Source organism: Garra rufa, chromosome 18 (assembly GCF_049309525.1).
Source record: "Garra rufa chromosome 18, GarRuf1.0, whole genome shotgun sequence".
NCBI classification, from domain to species: domain Eukaryota; kingdom Metazoa; phylum Chordata; class Actinopteri; order Cypriniformes; family Cyprinidae; genus Garra; species Garra rufa.
Genome location: NC_133378.1, coordinates 20,604,294 through 20,626,576, shown reverse-complemented (window position 1 = coordinate 20,626,576; position 22,283 = coordinate 20,604,294). Strand labels below are relative to the sequence as shown.

The following is a 22,283-nucleotide window of genomic DNA, read 5'->3' as shown; positions in this document are numbered from 1 at the left end:
TGGTTTTACTTCTTGTGTAATTTGGCTTTTGTGTTCCTCATATTTATAATCCTGTGGAACAGAAAGTCATGGCTGGACAATTGTATACTCCTAGCCACCCTGGTGTGCTAAAAGAAGTGTAATATTAATGGCAATATACTTCAGATATTTTACTTAGGCAAATTTTTAGGGGTGCCAATAATAGTGGCCAACGTGAACTAGAGAAATGAGATTCCCCCCCCATTTTCCATTGTTTTACTTTAATGACAGGTTAGAATTTTGTGAATTTTTCGAATGAAAGATCTAAAGGATAAAAGACGCAGATTTATTTTCACAGTCACCCTTGCTCATATTTTCTAAGGGTGCCAATATTAGTGGAGGGCACTGTAAATGAAAACTCATACCCAGTGTTTGCTAAAACTATTTTTTTATTATATTTTTTACAAAAGAGAATTTTTTATTTGTTTTTACATTCAAGTGTTATACAATTAACACTTAAATGGTAAGTTAACGTCATTTTCATAACAAATAGTGGTAAAGCATATCTTATACTTCACCTAAGGCTGTTACAATACTAAAAACGTAAGGACACATATTTCAAAGCAATTTCAAATGTTTAAATGCCTGTAATTCTCTGTGCATTTTTTCCCAGAGCATCAAAGCTCGTAAACGGCCCTCGTTGAGAGACGCCTGAAATGAAACATCATAACCAGCAATTTTCCTCTCCACACACAAATTATACAGTGGTTTCCATGAGGCTGACATCGAGGAGCTCTGAGTTTTCTTTTACTCCACATAAATATTTTAATAGACTCCCTATTATTCATAGTCACAGAGCTCATAATACATGATTACAGTTCATAAATGAAAAATAGGTACACAAAATAAATACAAACTAAAGTAAGGGATGCTTTTTTGGTGCACATTCTCAAGATTTATATTAGCTAAACATTCGCAGAGACTATAACAAACAGGAATAAACAGTGAGGAAACACTGTGGCATTGGTCCTTTAATTTCCTTCACTTATGCAGGGAATCACTGACCATGTTTGCATTTCACTGAAACTATGTAATGATAGGCAGCTGCATGTGTGTGTGTGAACATGGGGGCCTTAGCTGTTGGACAAGCTTCTCTAGGTCTAAGGAATTTCACCATTCCTTAAGACCACCTTCTAGTTGCAGTTTGAGGTCCAGACTGACCAGTAATATCACAGTATGGCTTAATCAAAAGAAGGAAGAATGTAAATGAAAGGTTCATCCAGAAATAAAAATGAATGGGAAGGAGATTTGGGATCTATGGCAGGGGAGATTTTTAGGAAATAAAAACTTAATTTCAGGCTGTTCATTACACAAAGCTTTTACAGTTGAAGTCAAAAGTTTACATACACCTTGCAGAATGTGCAAAATGTTAATAATTTGACCAAAATAAGAGGGATTCATACAAAATGCATGTTTTTTTATTTTATTTAGTACTTACCTAATAAGATATTTCTCATAAAAGACGTTTACATGTAATCTACAAGAGAAAATAATAGTTGAATTTATAAAAATTACCCTGTTCAAAAGTTTACATGCACATAGTTTTTTTGTTTAGTGATAGTTGTTCATGTCCTGAACTGCCTGCTGTTCTTCAGAAAAATCCTTCAGGTCCCACAAATTCTTTGTTTTTTTTTCAGCATTTTTGTGTATTTGAATCCTGTCCAGCAACGACTGTATTATTTTGAGATCCATCTTTTCACACCTAGGACAACTGAGGGACTCATATGCAACTATTATAGAAGGTTCAAACGCTCACTGATGCTCCAGAAGGTAAAACAACCCATTAAGAGCTAGGGGTGAAGGCTTTTGAACAGACAAAAGATGTGTACATTTTTCTTATTTTGCCTAAATATTATATATTTTTTAGTTTAGTATTGCCCTGTATTGTCAGAAGCTACTATCACTAAACAAACAAACAAACAAACAAACAAAAAACAGCTGTGGATTATTCAGGTAACACAACAGTATTAAGAATCAGTTGAATATAAATTCAACTATTATTTTCTTTTGTGGACTATATGTAAACTTATTTTATGTGAAATATCTTATTCAGGTCAGTACTAAATAAAAAAAATAACATGAATTCTGTATGATCCCTCTTATTTTTCTAAAACAATTAACATTTTGCAGATTCCGCAAAGTGTATGTAAACTTTTGACTTTAACTGTATATGGCTTCAGAGATTATATAGTGCACAAGTCACATTTCTTGTCCTTTTTGGTGCTTGACGTTGTATAAAGAGCCGCTTGGACATTCTGCTAACATGTTTCTCAGATGAAAATCATACTGGAATGGCTTGTATGGCTAAAATAGAGTTTAAAATCAGGAGCGTGTGAAGTGATAGGGCGCAGGGGTCAATGGAGAAGGGCCGAGGTCACGGACAATCTTGTTGAGGCTGGAAATTTTCTCCTCCAGTAGGAAGTTTTTCTTTTCTGCTACTTTCTGACGCTGTTCTGTCTTCTCCAGGGCTTTGAGCAGCTGAGCGTTCTCCACGTACAGGTCTTTGATCAACACATCTGATTCACTGTTCCTGATCAACTACAGAAGCAGAGAGAATAGAATGGTTTATGCTGGAAGGCTAATTCGTTTGTAAAACAAACATTTGTGCATTTCTGTACCTGTTCTTTCAGCTGAGAGACTTTGTCCTGTAGCAGTAGCTTGAGGTTTCTGAGTGTCAGCTCCACTTCTCTCATTCTCTCCTCCATCTGTAACAGCGCCATCTCCCGCTCGTCCTGCTGGGCATACAGATCAAGGTCAAAGGTCATGACAGATTAAGATGGTCAATTGGTTTGCTAGAAATTCCCTGGCTTAGTTATGTTAACTTAGTTAACTCCTCTTAGACTAATGTAATTAACTTTGCATGGTTTCTGTACCTTCCCTTCCTTACAAATCTAAAAAACGCATGTAAAACTGATTATATATGAGCAAAACAAACCATATAAATATATTATATGTAACCCTGGATCACAAAACCAGTCATAAGAAGCACAGGTATATTTGTAGCAATAGACAACAATACATTCCAGGGGTTAAAATTATGGATTTTTCTTTTATGACAAAAAATATAAGGATATTAGGTAAAGATCATGTTCCATAAAGATATTTACTACCATAAATATATCGAAACCTAATTTTTGATTAGTAATGTGCATTGCTAAGAACTTCATTTGGACAACTTTAAAGGCAAATTTCTCAATATTTAGATTTTTTTGCACCCTCAGATTCCAGATTTTCCAATAGTTGTATCTCAGCCAAATATTGTACTATCCTAACAAACTTTACATCAATAGTTTTGTGGTCCAGTGTCACATATGTTAAAGAGTAGAGCATTTTTCAAAAAATAAAACTTGAAATTAAATACACTACACAAAATATTTCACCTAATAGTTTATTTGGTCTCAGTTTTATATATAAAAACACATTCACATCAATAGGGACATAACACATATAAACCAAGTAAAACATCCAAAGGAATTCAACTAATAAAATAAAAAAACAATAAATTAAATCAATAAATAAACACCATTCATTAACTATAATCAGTGATGCAAAATGTCAGTAAAACATGTAGAGGTAGATAAAGCAATGAATTGAGGTTTTAATAAATAAAAAAATATTAAAAAATAAAATAAAACAGATGGATTTATCTCAGAATAATCATGCAGTATCACATTAAAACGTTGATGGCAAAACAGTGCAAACTTAAAAAACAAAACAATACTGCGTATTCAAATGCCTTACAATCTAAAAATCAATTCATAATCATAGATTGTTCTGCCCTTAAATGGTATTAATTGTCAAAATCCTATTTTACTCCATGTGGCAGCATCTGGACCAAAGAGGAAACAACTCCCAGCCCAAACATGCAGCATGATGCCACCTTGTGGCATATTCAGGTCATTACCCGCTGCAATGCTACATTGACCTCAAAAACTCTAAACAAGAACAAGCAAATCTGGCAGGAGGGATTCGGTGATTCAGCCACAGACTAAAGGTCAGAGTTCAAAGGGGAGGTGATGTCACAGGTTGCAATTCTTCTATGTCTTTTAGTGATGATATCACAGCTCTTACACCTGTAGAAACACATACACACAGCGCTATATGCACATGTCTTATATCCACACACTAAACAGGCTTTACCTCCAAACACTTGATAAAGAAAAAACCAAGAGTGTCGTCGAACACCATTCACATAAACAACATAGGGTTCGCTCTAACACTGCTTCTACAGATAGAACAGACCCAGTGCTGCCCACATGCTTTCTAAAGAGTGTAAATACGAGACCAGAACAGAGCAAAGAGGTACCAAGTGAGCCCAATTCACCAAAGGACCAGACACACATATTCCCCAGAGTGTGCTGTGCACATACATAGACTGTTACGGATTATGCACTGACCCCGAGAGAAATCTCGTCCCGACTGTGGTGCAGAAAGTGTTTGGGTGCAAGTGTGTTACCTGCATGTTAAAGTCTGGTCCGTCGCTATGGTGCTGTCCTCTCTGTTCCCCCGGCAACTGTAGAGGAGATGAAGGCAAGACTGCAGCCAGCTGAGCCTGAAACAACAGAGGATCAAAGTGTTATTTTTGAGGGAACAAGTGTTTGTGCACATGACAGGGATGCCAAATGCACTAGGGTACCAAGCCAACCGTTTCACTGTGATACTGTGAAGCTATGTTTGATTGACAAGAAAAATAAACATTTCGGTATTAGTTTATATAGGCTTATATATAAAAACACACAACACATTCACAATGGAGTGCCCAAACCTGCAGAAATTAAAAATGAATAACTAAATGTCAAATTGAAAAATAAGTTAATTAATTTATGGCTTGATAAAACAAATACAGTTCATTTTAAAAATAAATACAGTCCTCAATTTATTTTGGTATTACTTTAGGACGACTAAAGATTATTGTCAAGGGACAATCTATATTTAGCATTTGGGTAAAAAAAAAATAAAAAAAGAAAGAAAGAAAAATTATAAAGAAATAAAAAGTAAATCCTTAAATCTAAAAACTATATATTAGGCAAAAACATTGTGTAAAATGAGTAGAAAGTCCAAATTCACTGCATTTATAAAACATGTTCCTACTATATAAAACATATTTTTAAAGGTTACAAAGTAATTACTTATTCAAAAGAAATAACTACTAGGGCTGGGAAAATAAATCAAGAAATGAATTTGCATTGATTCCGAATACATCGTGATTCTCAAATCAATTCTGAGCTTAGTTTTTAACAGCAGATGGAACTGCATGCTTTAGAAACAGCCGTACTCTACTTGCGTCCAAATCCTTACACACATGAACCTAAAATAAATATTCATGAAGTTCAAAAATGTTGAAGCGTTTACAATCTCACTGAGGTGCAATTACATGACTTAGCCAAACACACAAGAGTTCTTCAGCGCTCTTCTTTGTAAGCATTTAAGTGTGCGATTAAGAACTCGATTAGAGTGGCATCTGTGGTTAAAAACTAAGCGCAGATTTGTTTCCAGAGAGAATCACGATGCATTCCAAAAATCTCAGAATCGATCCACAAATTACGATGCATCGATTTATCGTCGCAGCCCTGGAGAGTATGCAATTTTGGACACAGCAACAGACTAAGCGCTAGCTTATGGCTTCGACCAGTTGTAATAGTGTGTAAAATTTAAGAAATTGAGGAAGGGGTAACCTTGTTCCGTGTTGACAGCAGCTGTGTGTGCAGAGCCTCCATTTCACGTTTCAAGGCTGATTTTTCTTGATCTGCAGTTTTCACAAGTCCTCTCTGTTTCACACTTAATGCCTCCAGATGGCGGATCTAATTAAAAAAAGCATCAACTTTATCATCAAGTGCTTGCACACATCCTATGGCTGTCAGAGGTGTTTAGTAAACATGCTCTGACCTGCTCCTTTAATGACTGCAGCTCTGAGCTCATCTCGCTTAACTGTCGCTTGAGTTGCTGGTTTTCATCTGTAAGTGAGGCATGCTCTGCCTCCATCAGCTCAGAAAGCTCCGCCCACACACGCCTTCCCTGTTGCTGACCAGCAGACACAACGGAAACCTCCAACAACTGTTACGGAGAAAGGAGGAGGAAAGAAGAGGAAAATTAGTTACGGGGTGAGGGGAGATAAAGTGCTCAGGTCCTCTATACTCACCTTCTCATTGGCAGCTTGCAATTGTTTGTGCAAAGAGATCACTTCCTGTTTAAGGGCATCTCTTTCTTGCTGTGTGATGCGTAGGTCAGATTTGAGACGAGCATTCTGCTGAGTTACCGCCTGTAAAGATGAATCCAGTGACATGACCTGAAGGAAACCAAGAGACGTTTGCCAAGTCCATCAAAGCAAAAACAAAACAACAAAAATAAAAAACAAATGAAAACAAACAAAAACCCAAAGCTAAAACAAATAACAGATGAAACAAAACCAAATGGCAAAAAAGCAAAAAAAAAAAACAAAAAAACACACAAAGCAAAAACAAAAAAAAAACTAAACACAAAGCAAAAATGGAATGAAATGAAATAAGAAAAAATATAATCCATAAAATAATCCAAATAAAAACAATGAAACCAAGACAAAACGTGAACAAAACAAAAAACAAAACCAAATGAGAAAAAGCAAAAAATCCACACAAAACCAAATTCAAACGAAGAGCACAACGAAACAACAAATACAATGAGAAAAACAAAAATCTAAAAACAAATTAAAAGCAAAGCCAAACGAAAACAAACAAAAAACAAACAAAGCCAAACGAAAACAAACAAAAAACAAACAAACCCTAAAGCAAAAACAAGATGAAAAACAAACAAAAAAAAACGGAATAAAACGAAATGAGAAAAGCGGTAAATACAAACAAAAAGACACAAAATGAAATGAAATAAATGAAAACCGAACACCAAACAAACCAGAACAAAACAAAAAAAAGAGAAAAAGCAAAAGATCCAAACAAAAAAACAAAACACCAAAGCAAATACAAAAAAGAAGTAAACCAAATGAGAAAAAAAGCTAAAATTCCAAACATAACCAAACCAAAACAAACCCCAAAGCAAAAACAAAACACACAAAACAAAAGCCAAACACAAACAAAAAACAGAATAAAACTAAATTAGAAAAAAGCAAAAAAAAAATCCAAACAAAACAAGAAAAAAATAAATAAATAAAACAAACCAAACAAAACCTGAAAGCAAAAACAAACAAAAACAAACAAACAAAAAAATTTAAAATAAACAAAAAAATAAATAAACAACAAACAAAACGAGAACAAAACAAAACCAACCAAAAAAAAAGTCGGAGTAAGAGTGGGCTGTCATTGTGTGTGCTTTTCATACCTTTTCTATGCACCGATTAAGTTCCGATCTAAGCAATTCCTTTTCTGTTCTGGAAATCTCCTCACGATCACAAAACTATAAGCGAGTGTGTATGTGTGCATAGAGAAAGACAGACACAGGAGAAAAAAAGTTTGAATATTCGTGCCAAACACTCAAGCATATAACTATGAAACTGACACATTTAAAACCATACCCCATTCTTCTCAATGGCTGCGGTGTCATGTTGACGTATCACTTCCTGGAGTGCATGTCGAAGTACATGATCTGCATTCTGCTGTACTAAGAAATTCTCATCCTCTAGCTGCTGTCCCAGACGACGAGGCTCAGAGAGCTGAAGAAAAATAAATTTGTGTATAAGAAAGTGTATAAGAAACCTTAATTCTGCAAGTAGCTCCATCTAAAAAAATAATAATTTTCTGGGTTATGGAATTAAATCTTACCTGTCTCCTAAGAGCTTGCACCGATCTCTTCCCTTGCTTGATGTGATGTAATCTGGACAAAAACATTTTACCCGCTTTTATATAGAACAGTTAAACTCTTAAATCCATTTTCAACCAGCATGAACCGGGGGCTAGTTCAGAGCCAGTGCAATTGGACTTGGTTCGACTGGCATTGCTATTGATGTTCATGGCAAATCCCAACTGGCTATTCCAAAAATGGTGGTCTTGTTGGTCATGGTAACCCTGGTTCCAGCTCCTGACACAAGCGGTTCTTACTTCTAGACCAGCAATGTTTTGGTGCTAACTACGAACCACTTTTCCTGGTTTCCCAAGCTGGTGCTTTTAAAAGACAAAGAACTAATTTGAAACTAGTTTTTGGCTCTGAATAAGCACTTAAACTACCTTGGTGGAAAAGTAGTATCGTGTGCCTGTCTTACCGCAGGTCATCCTGGTTCTCTCTCAAGTCCTCCTCCCTTACTGTCGAGATCTTGTGCCTCAGAATGATGTTCTCTTTAGCCAGACGACAAACTTCACTCCTAAACACAGAGTGCATTGTAAATTTACTTGGTGGTACTAGATGGTATACTGCAAACTTACAACATGCTCCATAGTGCTCTAGAAATTTTTAACAGTTTAGGCAAGGGTTGGGTCAAAACAGTTATGCAACAGTTCACTACATAGGCAAATCTTTTTTGGAGTACACTTCCACCAAAAGGTTGCAAGTGTGTGGGAGGGATTAATAATGGTGTATAGGGTTCTTTCTCTCCAAAGAGGTGGGGTCTACAACATGCACTCACGCAGAAGTGATTGAGTAGCAAACGGGATCAGCAGAGCGGGGATACTGATCTACTTAAGCAGGACACATGGGACCACACATGGTACCTCCGCTCTTGCATTTGTTCATGGATCCTAAAAGATTTGCCCTGCAGATCATCAAGTGCTTGGCGTAGTTGTGAGTTCTGTTTCTCAAACTCCATGCAGTAGAATTCTAGCTCTGTCACTGCAGCAATCTTCTCCTTCAGCTGGGAGTTGCGGAATGACTTGTTTGAAGTGTCGGAAGAGTCAGAGTCCCACTGCAGCACCTTGTCCTGCTTATCAAGTTTCTGGACAAGTACCTTCATCTTGGAATTCTCCATTCGGACTCGTGCAGTCTCTTCCAGCACAGACGCCAGCTGTTTGTGGAGGTCCTGGACTATGTACATCTTGTCCTCCAGACTATTGACTCTCTTCTCTAGTTTTCTGTTGCACTCTACAAGTTGCAAGTTCTCTTGGATGCTTTGCTCAAAGCAGACCTTTAGCTCAGTAAGCTGCACATCTTCGACTGGTGCTGCCATTTGCTTTGGTACTTGAGGTGTGATATTCTCTTTCTCCAGATCCTGCCGTTTAGGGCTCTGCAAGTGAGAGCTAGTGCATTCTATAGCTTTGCTATAGAGCATCACTGTGTCTTGAAGGTCCTGGATCTCCTGCATGCACACATCCCTCAGATCAGCAACTTTGTCCTGTTCTGTGTCTGTGTCAACTGCCCTTTTGATTTCATTCTCAAGACTTGCAATGCTGATACGATCCTCTGGACTTTCTTTAATCTCATGTGTGCCATTGCATTCAACCTGGGTGTCACCTTTGCTTGGAGATTCATGGTGTTGCAAGCTCTTCTGGTTATAGGAAGCTTCAGATTCTGCCAAGATATGACCTTCTGTTTCTGTACCACTAAAAATTTCTTCCTCTACAATCTTCAAAATGTCATCTCTCTGAATCTCTGTGCTATTGCTCTTAACATTCTGCTCTTCACTCAGTTCTGTAACTTCAAAACCATCCCCTCCAGGATTACTGAGATTCTCCTTAGTCTCTTCCTTCTCTTCTTTAGGACACTCAGGGGTTTCTGTTCCACTATTGACTGATTCTACATCAGCTATGTCTAATTTAACATCAGGACAAGTGTTTGAATTTATATCATTTGTAATTCCAACCTCTGGAGTAATTTCATCCACTATGACTGCTTCCTCTTTATCTTCTCTGTTTACAGAAGAATCCCTACATATGACATGCTTTGGACTGACTTCATCAGTAGATTCTGTGAAGGTTTCTTCACTGAGTTTATCAAACGTCTGCACTGTGAATTCTTTACAAGTTTCTTCAAGGTCATCTCCATTGGGTTCTACAGAGGTTTCTACAGTGTACTCGACAGTGCAAGTTTCCCCAGAAGGTTCTCCAGTGGTTCCCATCAACTGCATCACAATTTCCTCCAACTGCACCACTCTCACTGCCAGTGCATCTCTCTCTGCAAGTAGAGCCTTTCTCTCGTCCTTTAACTCCTGACAAAGAAGCTCCTCACCCTCCTGGATTGTGCCTATCAGCTCCATGTTCTCAGAGAATGAAAGTACCTCCCCTCGCCTGCTCTCCAAAGCAGACAGACTCCTTTGCAGCTCTGCTCGCTCTTGGATGAAGTCGTCCACAGCCTGCTTCAGCATCTCCTCAAGGTCAGTAGCTTTGTGCTCTGCTTGTGCCAGCAGTAGGTCTTTGGCCTCCATCCTATCCTGCACATGGTTGTGCAGCTCATTGAGTTGGCGGCTCAGCTCAATTTCTTTGGTTCGAGCAGCACAGACAAAAGCCTCCAGCTCGGCCTGAAGCTCTAAGTTCTTGTCTGACAGAGCTTTGATATCTTGTGCGTGTGCAAGTTCAAGGCTTTGATGCTCCTTCTTGAGCTCCTCCCTCTCTAGGTCCAGCTCCTCCTTCCACAGCTTCCACTGTTGCTCTGCCTCCTTGGTGGCTGCCTCTGACTCCTCCTCCCAGAGGGCTCGATCTGCAGCATGCTGTTGGGCAAGTGCTGCAATCTCACTTTGGTAATGTTGCTCAAGTTTATGTATATCCACCTGAAAACGCTCAGACACTGCCTCCTGGTCACAATTGAAACGGACTTCAACCTCTTCGAGTCGCTGAGAGAATTGGTTCTCCAGCTCTTTCCTGTACATGGCCAATCAACATCAATTGCTTATAACATTACCCAAAAGACATATGCATCTACCATATTGCAGAGTGGAGACAAGAACGGCTGGATACAGGTAATCTTGTTTTAAAGATTGTAGATATTTTAACTGTTAAATAAGAAAAATACTAAGGATTTTTTAATTCCATTTTAAGCACCTACCTTAAAAGAATATGGCTTCAGAAAGAATTAAATTAGACTTACTTCACAAGCAAAAGCGCTAAAGGTTTAATTTCAGTGTGTCTTACCTCTGTTCTGCAATATCTGAGCGTAGTTTCTCCAAAAGGCTGCTGAGTCTTTCTCTCTCCTCGCTGTGTTTGGCACTCAGCTCCTGCAGGGCCTCCCTGTGTGCCTCCTCCATCCGGCTCTGCTCTTCATTCAGCACCTGCTGCCACCTCTTCTCCTGCTCCTCTCTCTCTACTTGCAGTCTCTCTCTCTCCTGCTCCAAACAGGCCTGCAGTGCCTCCTCATGCTGTTTCTCCAGCTGAGCCCGCTCTCTTCCCCAGTGCTCAATTATAATGCTCTCGGTCTCCTCCTGCTGTGAGCGGAGGTGTTCCCTTTCCTCCTGCAAACGCTGTAGGAGCAGAGCGTGATGTTTGTTCTCTAATGAAGCCCGCTCCTCATCCCACTGTTGCCTGAGCCTCCTCTCCCTCTCCAACTTCTCCTCCAGCACAGCCTGCAGCGTCTCCTTACTGATATCCTCTAGCTCCTGCCTCTCCCGCTCCCACTCTTCCTTGAGCCTCCTCTCTCTTTCCTCCAGCACAGCTTGCAATGCCTCCTTACTGCTCTCCTCTAACTCCTGCCGCTCCTGCTCCCACTCCTCCCTAAGCCTCTTTTCTATCTCAACACACTCTTGTTCTGTTCTTTGCTGCATCTCCTCAAGCTGAGCACTAAGCACCTCCTCATAGCTCTTCTGCTCTTCTTTCCACTGCTCTTTGAGCCTTTTCTCCTCATTTTCCTTCTCTTCTTGCAGGCTCTCTCTCTGCTCCTGCAGCATCTCCTGGTGCTTAGATTCCATTAGGCTGATCTTCTCAGCATGCGCTCTGATCTGCTCCTCATAGGTAGCCTGTTTTTCCTCCAGAGCTTGGAGCTTTGCTTCTAGTTGTTCTGCATGGCTTCTGGCATCCTGGGCCTCCTGCGTAAGAGAGTTAAGCTCCTGCTGGTGGAGAGTTTTGAGGGCAGAAATGTCCTGCGCCAATCTGTTCGCTCTCTCCTGTTCTCTTGCCAGCTCCTCCCTCAAAACCTGGACCTCTTGTTGGTGCTGTAGGGAGAGATGACTCCTCTCCTCATCTGCACTGCGTTTTTCTTCAAATACCTACAGAGGGCATCAGAGCAACAGGAAGAATCAACTATTATTCTTTGAACAATTTAGGATAGTTTGGGATTTACTTGAATATTTAAGGTACAGTTCACCTCAAAATAAAAATTCTTAAAAGGTACAATTCATTTTATCTTAGTAGTACAGTCACCTAAAAATGAAAATACACTAACCCCTCCCTTGGTTTCATACAATTCAAAAAAACTATACCGCAGCTATAAATTTTTTTTTATAATGTTATTATATACTTGTGTGTGTCTCACCATTGCCCTCATGTTTTCTATCTCTCGTTGATGCTGCTCCAGTAACATCTCAGTCTCTAGACTCATGTTTATTTGCTGCTGCTCCTGAGAACCTACACATGCACACACAATAGCACAGCTGAGCACAAGTGAAGATGGACTCCAACTATAAGCATTTAGTGTTATCTATGAGTATTGAGTATGAGCAGACATGTATGTTACCTGGTTCTGGACTCTTGCTGGCCAGTTCTTCAGACAGACTAAGTCCAGGATGTGTTGAGGGTGTGTGGCCTAAAGTCTTATATTCCTCCAGCTGAGCTTCCAGCTCATCTATATGATCCTGCAACACCTACAATACACATACAGATATAGATGTGAATTTGAGTGAGACAGGATAATAGACTGAAACAAAAACAGAGAGTTTACAGACCCTGCACTGTTCCTCATAGTTCCTGTGCAGCTGTTTCAGACGTTCCTCCTGCTGGTAAAACTCTGCACTGTCTGGATCCAAATCACCAAACTACACACAAAAACATTTCCCTATTGTTCATGATTTACTGGACAAAGATTTCCTAAAATATATGTATTCACAATTTCTACAAGATAAAATTTTTTAGAGTTTGGCATAACTAGAAGAATGTTTATTCATAAAAATATATATGTTTTATACATGTTTTAATCAGTACTGCTGTCTGTCCATCCTAATTCCAGTACCTTTTCTTTCAAAACTCCATCCAGATTTTTTTGCACTGTGTTCAGCTGGTTTTCTGCCTCCACCAGTTTCTCTGTGGTCTCAATAAGCTCCGACTCCAGACGACCATTTTCCTACACAACATAAAGTTATTAAAGACAAACATATGCAATACATTTAATTCAAATCAAACTAAAACGACAGGCTGACATGAATGTGATCTAAACACATAGCAGGCAATTCATGGTGTTTTAAACAAAAAACAAATTCAATGCAAAATGCTATTTACTTTAATGGTATGAGACAGATGTTCTCGTAGGAAGGTTTCATCTTCTCTCATTTTGCCAATTTCCTGTTCAAGCTCTTCTCGTTGCTGATTGGCCTGCAGCTGCACAAGCTCCACCTCTCTACTAAGCTCTGCCCTCAAAGCAGTCATACTCTCTTTATATTCCAGCTCCAACTTCCTGTTTAAATTGCATGCATGGGCATTAACACATGCATGAAATATGAATACACATGCTTACATCCACATGCATAAACCATCAATGTCCACAGAACAAGCCTTCGTGTTTATGGAGCAAACTTTGCAGGTTATCACAGATACAGCTGTGAAAAACATCACATCACAGATTATATGCATTAAAAAAAGAAACAGCATAAAGTATTATGGGTTCATTTATGAGCAAGGGGAAAAGAGGCAGCTGATAGAAGCTGAAAGGTTACCTGAGGTTGATTTCATTATTACGCTCAATGGCAGCATGGTGGTCATCGACTTCAGATGCCAACTGAGATTTCAGTTTCTCTGCTTTGTCCAGATCAAAGCGAATCCTCTCCTTCTCACGTCTTTCCAGGTCAACACACTCACTGTCACACAAACAGTTATGATGTTAGAAGCAAACTGGAGCTCTAAAATTATCTTGAGTGAATCTGAATAATGAGCATAAGTGTGTAAGAACAATCTGGAGTGAGTCTGAACAATGATTAAAGCAGAATAAAGAGACGCGATTTAGAGAAAACAATAGGTTATAGTATTCCAGTTTGAGTCATAATAGCAAGCTGGGGTGAGTCTGAATAATGAAATGAAGTGGTCTGGAATGAGTCCTCCCCCGTAACACCTTTGTTTATTGGACACTATCTTCAGAAGACAAATAAGGATATTTCTGATGAAATCCGAGAGCTTTCTGACCCTGCATAGACAGCAATGCAACTGACATTTTCAAGGCACAGAATGGTAGTAAGGACATTTTTAAAATAGTTCATGCGACATCAGTAATTTTATGAGGCTACAAGAACACTTTTTGTGTGTAAAGAAAACAAAAATAATGACTTTACTCAACAATTTCTTGACTTCCATGATGCACATACATGGATTTCACCGAAAATATCTTCATTTGTGTTCCAAAGAAGAACAAAGGTCTTGCGGGTTTGGATCGACATGAAAGGTGAGTAATTAATGACAATTTTCATTTTTGGTTGAACTATCCCTTTAACTTATTTTTAAACATTTTGCCATCTTGTGCCCCCTTTGGAAGTGTGCTAAGTTCCCCTGGATAAGAACCACTAGAATAAGATGGAGCGTGTGAATAGCAATTTGAAGTGATCTAGTGTGATGCAGAGTGAATAGCAATAGTTCTCTAGAGTGAGTTAGAATAATGAACTGACGTTAGTTGGATTTAATGAATTATTATTTTGATGATCATATAAATTATTAATATGAATCATGCAGTAGTACACTGGAGCTGTTCTAGTTCTAACTCTGGACCAAGCATGAGTGGGCTGTGAGAGTTGAAATGCACCAGAGTTCAAATACATGGACTCACAGCAGATGTCTGATTTCTGCCTTAAAGCTCACTAGCGCTGCCTGGTGGATTGAGTTCTTAGTGCTCAGCATCTCATTCTCTAGAGCAATGGTCAGCTCAGACAGATTCACTTTACCTTCCAGATTAAAATCCAGAGCCTACAGGAAGACACACACATAAAATTGCTTCTTACATACATCCCAGAATAAAAAGAGTTGTGTAGATGTTCAATGTCTATGTGTGTTACCTGTAAGATCTCTGAGCTATTATCCACTCCCTCTTCCATCCACCTGTAAAGCAGAGTTTCCACAGGAGCGTGTCCGGATCCATCATCCAAATCCGAAAACACCTGCAGACCGATTGTACTGCTCAAAGCACACGAGATCCTACGGCCCGACTCATCAAACTTGAAAGAAAGATAAGGATGGAGAAAAGAGGTTTAACACTTTTATTCAGGCATGTTTTGCACATGGACTATTTTTGTGTACTACCTGAGTGGAATGGAGTCTCTTTAATTGTCTGTAGGGTGTAGATGCTGATGGTGTGGGTGGTTTGCTGTGGTTTATTATGCATGAGATGAACTCCTGCACATCCATTGCACATTCATCAGCACACTGCAACAGATCCTCACCCACCTGGGAACATTTAAACACACACAGGAACTATGTGTTAACATGATTTACTTAAAGGGATAGTTCACCCAAAAATTCACCAAACTCTTATGGGTTTGGAACGACATAAGGGTGAATGAAAGTTTTCATTTTGACTGAACTATTATTATAACCACTTAATGTATCTCAGGTTGTGATAATGGAAAATACCTCAATGCCCATGTGCTGGCAAAGTGTGTGTAGCTGTTGAAGTGTGGCCGTGCCGTTTATGGGTAGTGAAAGCAGATGGCAAGCATTATGCAAACGCTCCTCCATGTCACAGAGTGGCACTGCATTGCTACATGGTGTGCTGGGTTCATCTGGGTTCCAGAGATGCAGCTGACCTGCACACAACCCAGTGTAAATGTCTTGCATAATGGAAGTTTTTTATTTTTTTTTAGTAATTAAACTCACCTTCTGCTTCAAACTCTTCAGAAATGCTTATGTCAGCGTTCCAGCGCTGTAAAAAAAAAAAAAAAAAAAATGCACAGATAAAAAAAACTGATAAATCAAAACCCCAGAAGGGGGCAGTACTGAACAACAATAAGAAAGCAGATGTCAATAAAGTTAAACTTCATCTCTATTGCACTGATATGAGCTGAGAACACATTTAACCAGAAGTGTTAATGCTTAAATTGTAAATTGAACAATTGGTTATCATTTATAATGTCACTGTTAAGTCTGTTAAAAAAACTGTAATATTGTGAATTATTATTGCAATTCAAAAAACATGGGTTTCTTGTTAATATATAAAAAATATATATAATAACAGAATTTATTCCTATAATGCAAAGCTACATTTTATGCATCATTCCTCTAGTCTTCAGTGTCACATGATCCTTCAAAAATCATTCTAATATGCCGATTTATCATCAATTTTGGAAATCCTTTAATGAATAAAAAGTTAACAAGAACAGCAACTTAAAATAGAAATCTTTTAATAATAAACACTGCTGTTCAAAGTTTGGGGTCAGGGCATTTGTTTTTCTATCTTTCTTTGAAAGAAATTAATACTTTTATTCAGCAAGGATGTGTTAAACTGATATAAAATGATAGTAAGTAATGTTGTTCTTTTTAACTTTTTATTTTTCAAAGAATCCTGAAAAAAGTATCACAGATTCCAAAAAAGTGCCACTGAAGACAGCAGTAATGATACTGAAAATTCAGCTTTGCATCACAGGAATACATTTTATTTTAGTATATTAAAATAGAAAACTTTGCAACAATATTTAATAATATTACTTTTTTTCCTGTGTTTTGATCAAATAAATGGAACTTTGAGCATAAGAGACTTTAAAAAAAAAAAAAAAAAAAAGATTACAAATCTTACTGATCACAAACTTTTCAATAGCAGTGTACGACAAAAATATTAAGCAGCATAACAGTTTTTAATAGTGATAATAATACGAAGTGTTTCTTGATTTTGTATCAATATATTTGAGTCATTTTTGTAGGGTCATGTGACGCTAAAGAGTAATGATTGCTGAAAATTCAGCTTTGCCATCTCAAAAATAAATAAAAATTTCAAGAAAAATCTCATAGTAGTGCTATTTATACTGTACTTTTCATTAAATAAATACGGCCTTAGTAAGCATAAACTACTTTTTTTTTACAAACTTTTTTTTTTTTAAATACGTATCAACTTATATATATAATAATAATCATCATAATGAAAATTACTAACCAAAATAAAATAAAAAGTTAAACAAATATGTTAAAGTATACAAACCTATGTGCTTGAATGCAAAACTAGCCACAGGTTGTGAAACCAAAAAGCCACTCAATCAACTACATCCCTATTGTTTGGTCAAGATCATTGTGTGCGCGTGTTCAAATATGGACGGAGTGAATTTCTGGGGGTGTAGGGAGCAGATGGAGAATATGTGCAATGGAATTCAGGGGGTGGGGAAGGGTCATTGTTCGTCAATAGAAAGCCCCCCCTTCCAAACACACCCCCCACACATCTGCTGTTGTAGAACCGGAGGATTGTTCACACATCGGACTATCAGACAGAGCTCTGCGCAACACTGTGTATTAATGTGCACCTGCTGGAAAGCGTGGCCAGAGTCACACACAAAAGCTCACAAACACAAGCCAGCATGAATTTGATCAATTCTTTTCAACGCGAGACGTCATTGCTTGATATTTAGCTTTAAAGTGGGGTGAGTCTGAAATCTCATTAACTCAAACTAAACTGCTGTCAGAGGAGAGGGCAAAGGCAAAGACACACACACAAACACAGACCTAGACTGCGTGTTTTTGAGCTAGTTGTGGCTGAATAACTTAGATGTTTCTGAAGGAAAATCGCAACTTTACCCTTCAGCTTTATCTGTGTGTTCAGACATGGATGATTCCAAATGAGAAGAATGTGGTTTAACCTTTAAGCTTCACTGATAGTCAAGTGAGTGTTTGTTACCTCACGTTTCCTGGGTACTGTCCTGTCATCACCCTCTTGAGCATCTTCATCCTTCTCCTCCTCATCTTCAGCCTGCGTGTGTGAATCAGTGTGTGTGTGAATAAACTCCGGAGCAGAACGGCGACCATAGCGCTTACTGCCCTTCACGAAGCGCGGCTGGACTTCTGGAGAATCTAAGGGAGAGATAGAGACTCTTACAACACCAATACAAAAAATAATTGCATTCCTCCACAATAACATCTAACAAGAGCTCAACTCTTTCAAAATACTTGCTACTCTTTCACAAATTCTGCACAAGGGATCACTGTGTCTAACGACCACATATCTGTAAATAAAAGGTTAGACAACTTTTTAAATTAATTAAGACATTAAGAAAATTTCCTGGAAATAAAAAATGCACTACTGTTTAAAGGTTTGTGGTTGGAAGGTATTTTTAAAAGACTCTTTTGCTCACCAAGGCTGCATTTATTTGGCCAAAAATACCACAAAAGAGTAATATTGTGAAATTTTACAATATTTTAATATATTTTAACATGTAATTTTTTTCTGTGACGTAAACACCAGTCTCCCGAAATCATTCTAATATGCAGATTTAATGCTCAAGAAACATTTTGGCTTAAATTATTTGTGAAAACAATGATATCTTTTTCAGGATACGCGTAAAGTTCAAAAGAACAGCATTTATTTGAAATAGAAATCTTTAGTAACATTATGAATATATTTACTGTCACATTTGATCAATTTATTGCATCCTTGCTCATTTAAAATATATATTTCTATATTGGCACCACAGAGTTTTCATCACCAGATCATTCATGGTACACTACCAGTCAAAAGTTTTTGAACAGTAAGATTTTTAATTTAATCTTTTTTTCTCAAAGTCTCTTCTGCTCACTAAGCCTGCATTTATTTGATCCAAAATACAGAAAAAAACAGTACAATTTTGAAATAGTTTTACTATTTATAATAACTGTTTTGTATTTTAATATATTTTAAAATATAATTTATTCATGTGACTTCAAAGCTGAAATTTTAGCATCATTACTCCAGTCACATGATCTTTCAGAAATCATTCTAATATTTGGATTTACTGCTCAAAAAACATCTATTATTATTATTATTATTATGTTGAAAACCGTAGAATTTTTTTCAGGTTTCTTTGATGAACAGAAAGTTCAGAAGAACAGCATTTATAAATGTCTTTATCATCACTTTTGATCAATTTAAAGCAACCTTGCTTAATAAACATATTCATTTCTATCATTTCTTTCTACCCAAAAATAAAAAATTATACTGACTCCAAGCTTTTGAATGGTAATGTTACAAAAGCTTTTTTATTTTAGAAAAATGCTGATCTTTGAATCTTTCTATTCATCAAAGAATCCTGGAAAAAAAATGTACTCAACTGTTTTAAATATTGATAATAATAATTAAAAATGTTTCTTGAACAGCAAATCAGCATATTAGAATGATTTCTGGAGAATGAAATGAAGCTGAAAACGTAGCTTTGATCACAGGAATAAATTACATTTTAAAATACATTCAAATAGAAAAGTTATTTTAAATAAAATACTGTTTTTTTCTGTTCTTTGGGTCAAATAAACAGAAGAGACTTCTTTAAAAAATTTTTTTAAAATATTACTGTTCAAAAACTTTTGACTGGTAGTGTAACAGAGTATAAATGAACAATGAATTGCAATTTTTGTTTATTGAGGCTATACACTATGACTATAAATGCTGTTTACCAAATGTTTTTAAGCAGAAATGATTTATGAACAAATAATGTTTGCTAAGGCAAGCCTCACTATTTCTATTGCTCATAATTATGCAAACACTTAGAGCACTGTAGCAACCACATAGCAATGCCCTGGCTATAACCATTAACTGTGAGATGTCATAATTAGAGAAGAGCTTGTTTTAAGATAGAATAGTCTTCATTTACACTCTCACTGTTCTCAGAATAATCCTCCCTAATCCAGATTTAACCTTACATCCTCCCTTTACTCTCTGAGCTCAGCCTGTCTGGTTTTTAATACACTCTCGATTACATCATGATTTTAAGCTGAGCATAACCATTTGATCACAACCTAAGGTAAAAACTGTGTGTCCGATGTCAATTATAGTAAATAGAAATATTTTAAACAGTACATAGTAGACTTATTACACATATATCAGTCATACATTAGTCACAAATCTAGCAGACTGAATAATAAAAATCCGTAAACACATAAAGAGACTTTAAACCTAAACTAATATATATTAAGTGGATATTTATTTCTACAAGTTTTGATCACTTATGTGACATCACAGTGGTAATACTAATATCTAGACAGCAGAGTATCCAAATATAATTATATTTTTTTTAGAATGGAATAACTATACAACTTGATGAGCCATTCATAAAACCTGCTCTTTTTACACAATATTTATTACAACAAGCAAGGATACTTGAAGTTAAGCCAATTAAGTTTAATAATCAATGACATTATATGGTTTAAACCAGCAACCTTTTGGTTACCAACCCAGAATTATGATGTTACCTGGTTGTTCAAGACATTCTTCTGGATCATTTGTTTTTGTGCTTGATAACACAAGGATCAGTGCATCCTTAAACTGTTCAAAATCAACCTGAAAATCAAAATGGCAGCAATTAATCACTTATTTTTAATCCATGTCCATCAAGACTACGCAGTGTTTTTGTTTTAGATGCTCTAAAAAGTTGTCAAATTCTCCATTAACAGTATTTAATGTCTTAAAATGCATTAAAATGAACACAAATACACAAAAAAAGACTCAAATAAATGCATACACATGGTCCCTCACCCGTGCTTGAATCTGGTCTTCCAGCAGTGTGTGTAAGAGTGTGTTCAGTGTGTTCTCCTCCAGCTGAAGGGCCCGGCAGAGATCGGTCAGTTCTTCAGTACTCAAAGAGCCCAAACCACTGCCATCGAAACTCTCAAACACCTCTTTCAATCGTTCCTCATACTGGTCCCTCTCTCCATCCATCAGCCTTTCCTACAGAGACACAGATAGAATTACACATCCACAAATGTCCACAGACATTTGGCTTATTTAGGCGGATGGTTCACCTCCACACTCACAAGAACTCCAACATATTCCTGTTCAAAACACAAGGACACAGAAAGAGCCATCAATAACAAGAACGAGAGACGAAAAAAGGACAAGAGCAACAACGAGCTCAAGCGCAAGTGTCTGACACACTCACACCTGCCACTTTTACCAAGGAGGTTGTATTGGCTGTCAGCCATTAAAGGACTACAGCTTTCATAAGAATAACGCTCCCACAGGAAACAAATGGATTTCCACGCCCTTTTCAGTTGGATAAGGAGTATTTAGAAATCAGTTACTGAATCTCTGGGCATATTTCCATTGTTATACGTGTCCACATTCATAGCAATAGCCAACAATACATTGCATGGGTCAAAATTATATATATATATATTTTTTTTTAAGCCAAAACACATTAGGATATTAAGTTAAGATCATGTTCCATTAAGATATTTTGTACATTTTCTAACGCAAATATATTAAAACTTAATTTTTGATTAGTAATATGCATTGATTAGAACTTCATTTGGACAACTTTAAAGACGATTTTCTGAATATTTTGATTTTTTGCACCCTCAGATTCCAGATTTTCAAATAGTTGTATGCCTGCCAAGTATTGTCATATCCTAACAAATTTATTCAGCTTTCAGTTGATGTTTAAATCTCAAAATAAAAATATACCTTTATGATGCTTTTGAATTAATAGAATTTCAAGTACAGGGTTATACTTGTTAGGGATGCACAAAATGTCAGTACCATAAGTTATTGGCCAATATACAGATATTTGTTGTTTTTGTTTTTAAATTTATCATTATTAGTTCATATTGGATATTTGATTTAATTGTGTATGCTCAATTCCCCTGTTTTTAATATTTAGATTTTTGGATAGTTGTGCATTATTTTAACAGAACATTTTATAACAAATAAATAATTTAATACATTGAAAAATTCTAAAATGTTAAATTTAGACATTTATCGTCATCTAACGAAAATGTATTAATTTTTAAAAAGTCACTAATATTTTAACTTAATTTTAAATGTTAACTAACAAATATCTATTTTTCATACTAAACATTTTAACGTTAATGCATTTACAGTATTAAATTGCTTTTTTTAATTACTTTTCTGTGTTTTGTGTAAATTAGACAATTTATAAATTATCAGCAATACAATCAAAATAATTACCAGTATAACAGGAAATTCAGAAACATCCCTAATACTTGTTTACATACAAACATGTTTGCAGTCAATCGTCAAAATTAAAGAAATATTTCATATAGCTCAATTTTCATTACTTTTAAGACTTTTTGATCATGTGATTCGTGCTTATAGCTATTAAGAGTATATAA

At 36.8% G+C, this 22,283-nt stretch overlaps 1 protein-coding gene across 1 annotated transcript; it reads right to left on the bottom strand.

Annotated features, from left to right (window-relative positions):
* Positions 1-399: 399 nt before the first annotated feature.
* nin (ninein (GSK3B interacting protein)) lies at positions 400-20,871 on the bottom strand. The gene is made up of 26 exons (XM_073823672.1): positions 20,689-20,871; positions 20,406-20,493; positions 17,866-18,038; positions 15,864-15,909; positions 15,621-15,793; positions 15,291-15,434; positions 15,047-15,205; positions 14,821-14,957; positions 13,724-13,864; positions 13,290-13,464; positions 13,024-13,134; positions 12,740-12,829; positions 12,532-12,658; positions 12,331-12,422; positions 10,998-12,064; positions 8,649-10,727; positions 8,204-8,302; positions 7,767-7,818; positions 7,520-7,657; positions 7,327-7,401; positions 6,158-6,304; positions 5,905-6,072; positions 5,694-5,819; positions 4,475-4,570; positions 2,637-2,750; positions 400-2,556 (listed from the first exon to the last, which is right to left on the bottom strand). Exons 1-26 carry the CDS (start codon positions 20,869-20,871, stop codon positions 2,341-2,343), a joined length of 6,216 nt encoding a protein of 2,071 aa, XP_073679773.1. The 3' UTR covers positions 400-2,340.
* Positions 20,872-22,283: the final 1,412 nt, after the last annotated feature.

Excerpts from the sequence above, each read along its gene's own strand:
- nin (XM_073823672.1), bottom strand. The coding sequence starts at position 20,871 with ATGGATGGAGAGAGGGACCAGTATGAGGAACGATTGAAAGAGGTGTTT. Across the intron at positions 20,494-20,688 it reads AAGACCAGATTCAAGCACGG|GTTGATTTTGAACAGTTTAA; the intron begins GTGAGGGACCAT and ends TTTGATTTTCAG. Across the intron at positions 14,958-15,046 it reads ATAGCTCAGAGATCTTACAG|GCTCTGGATTTTAATCTGGA; the intron begins GTAACACACATA and ends GTCTTCCTGTAG.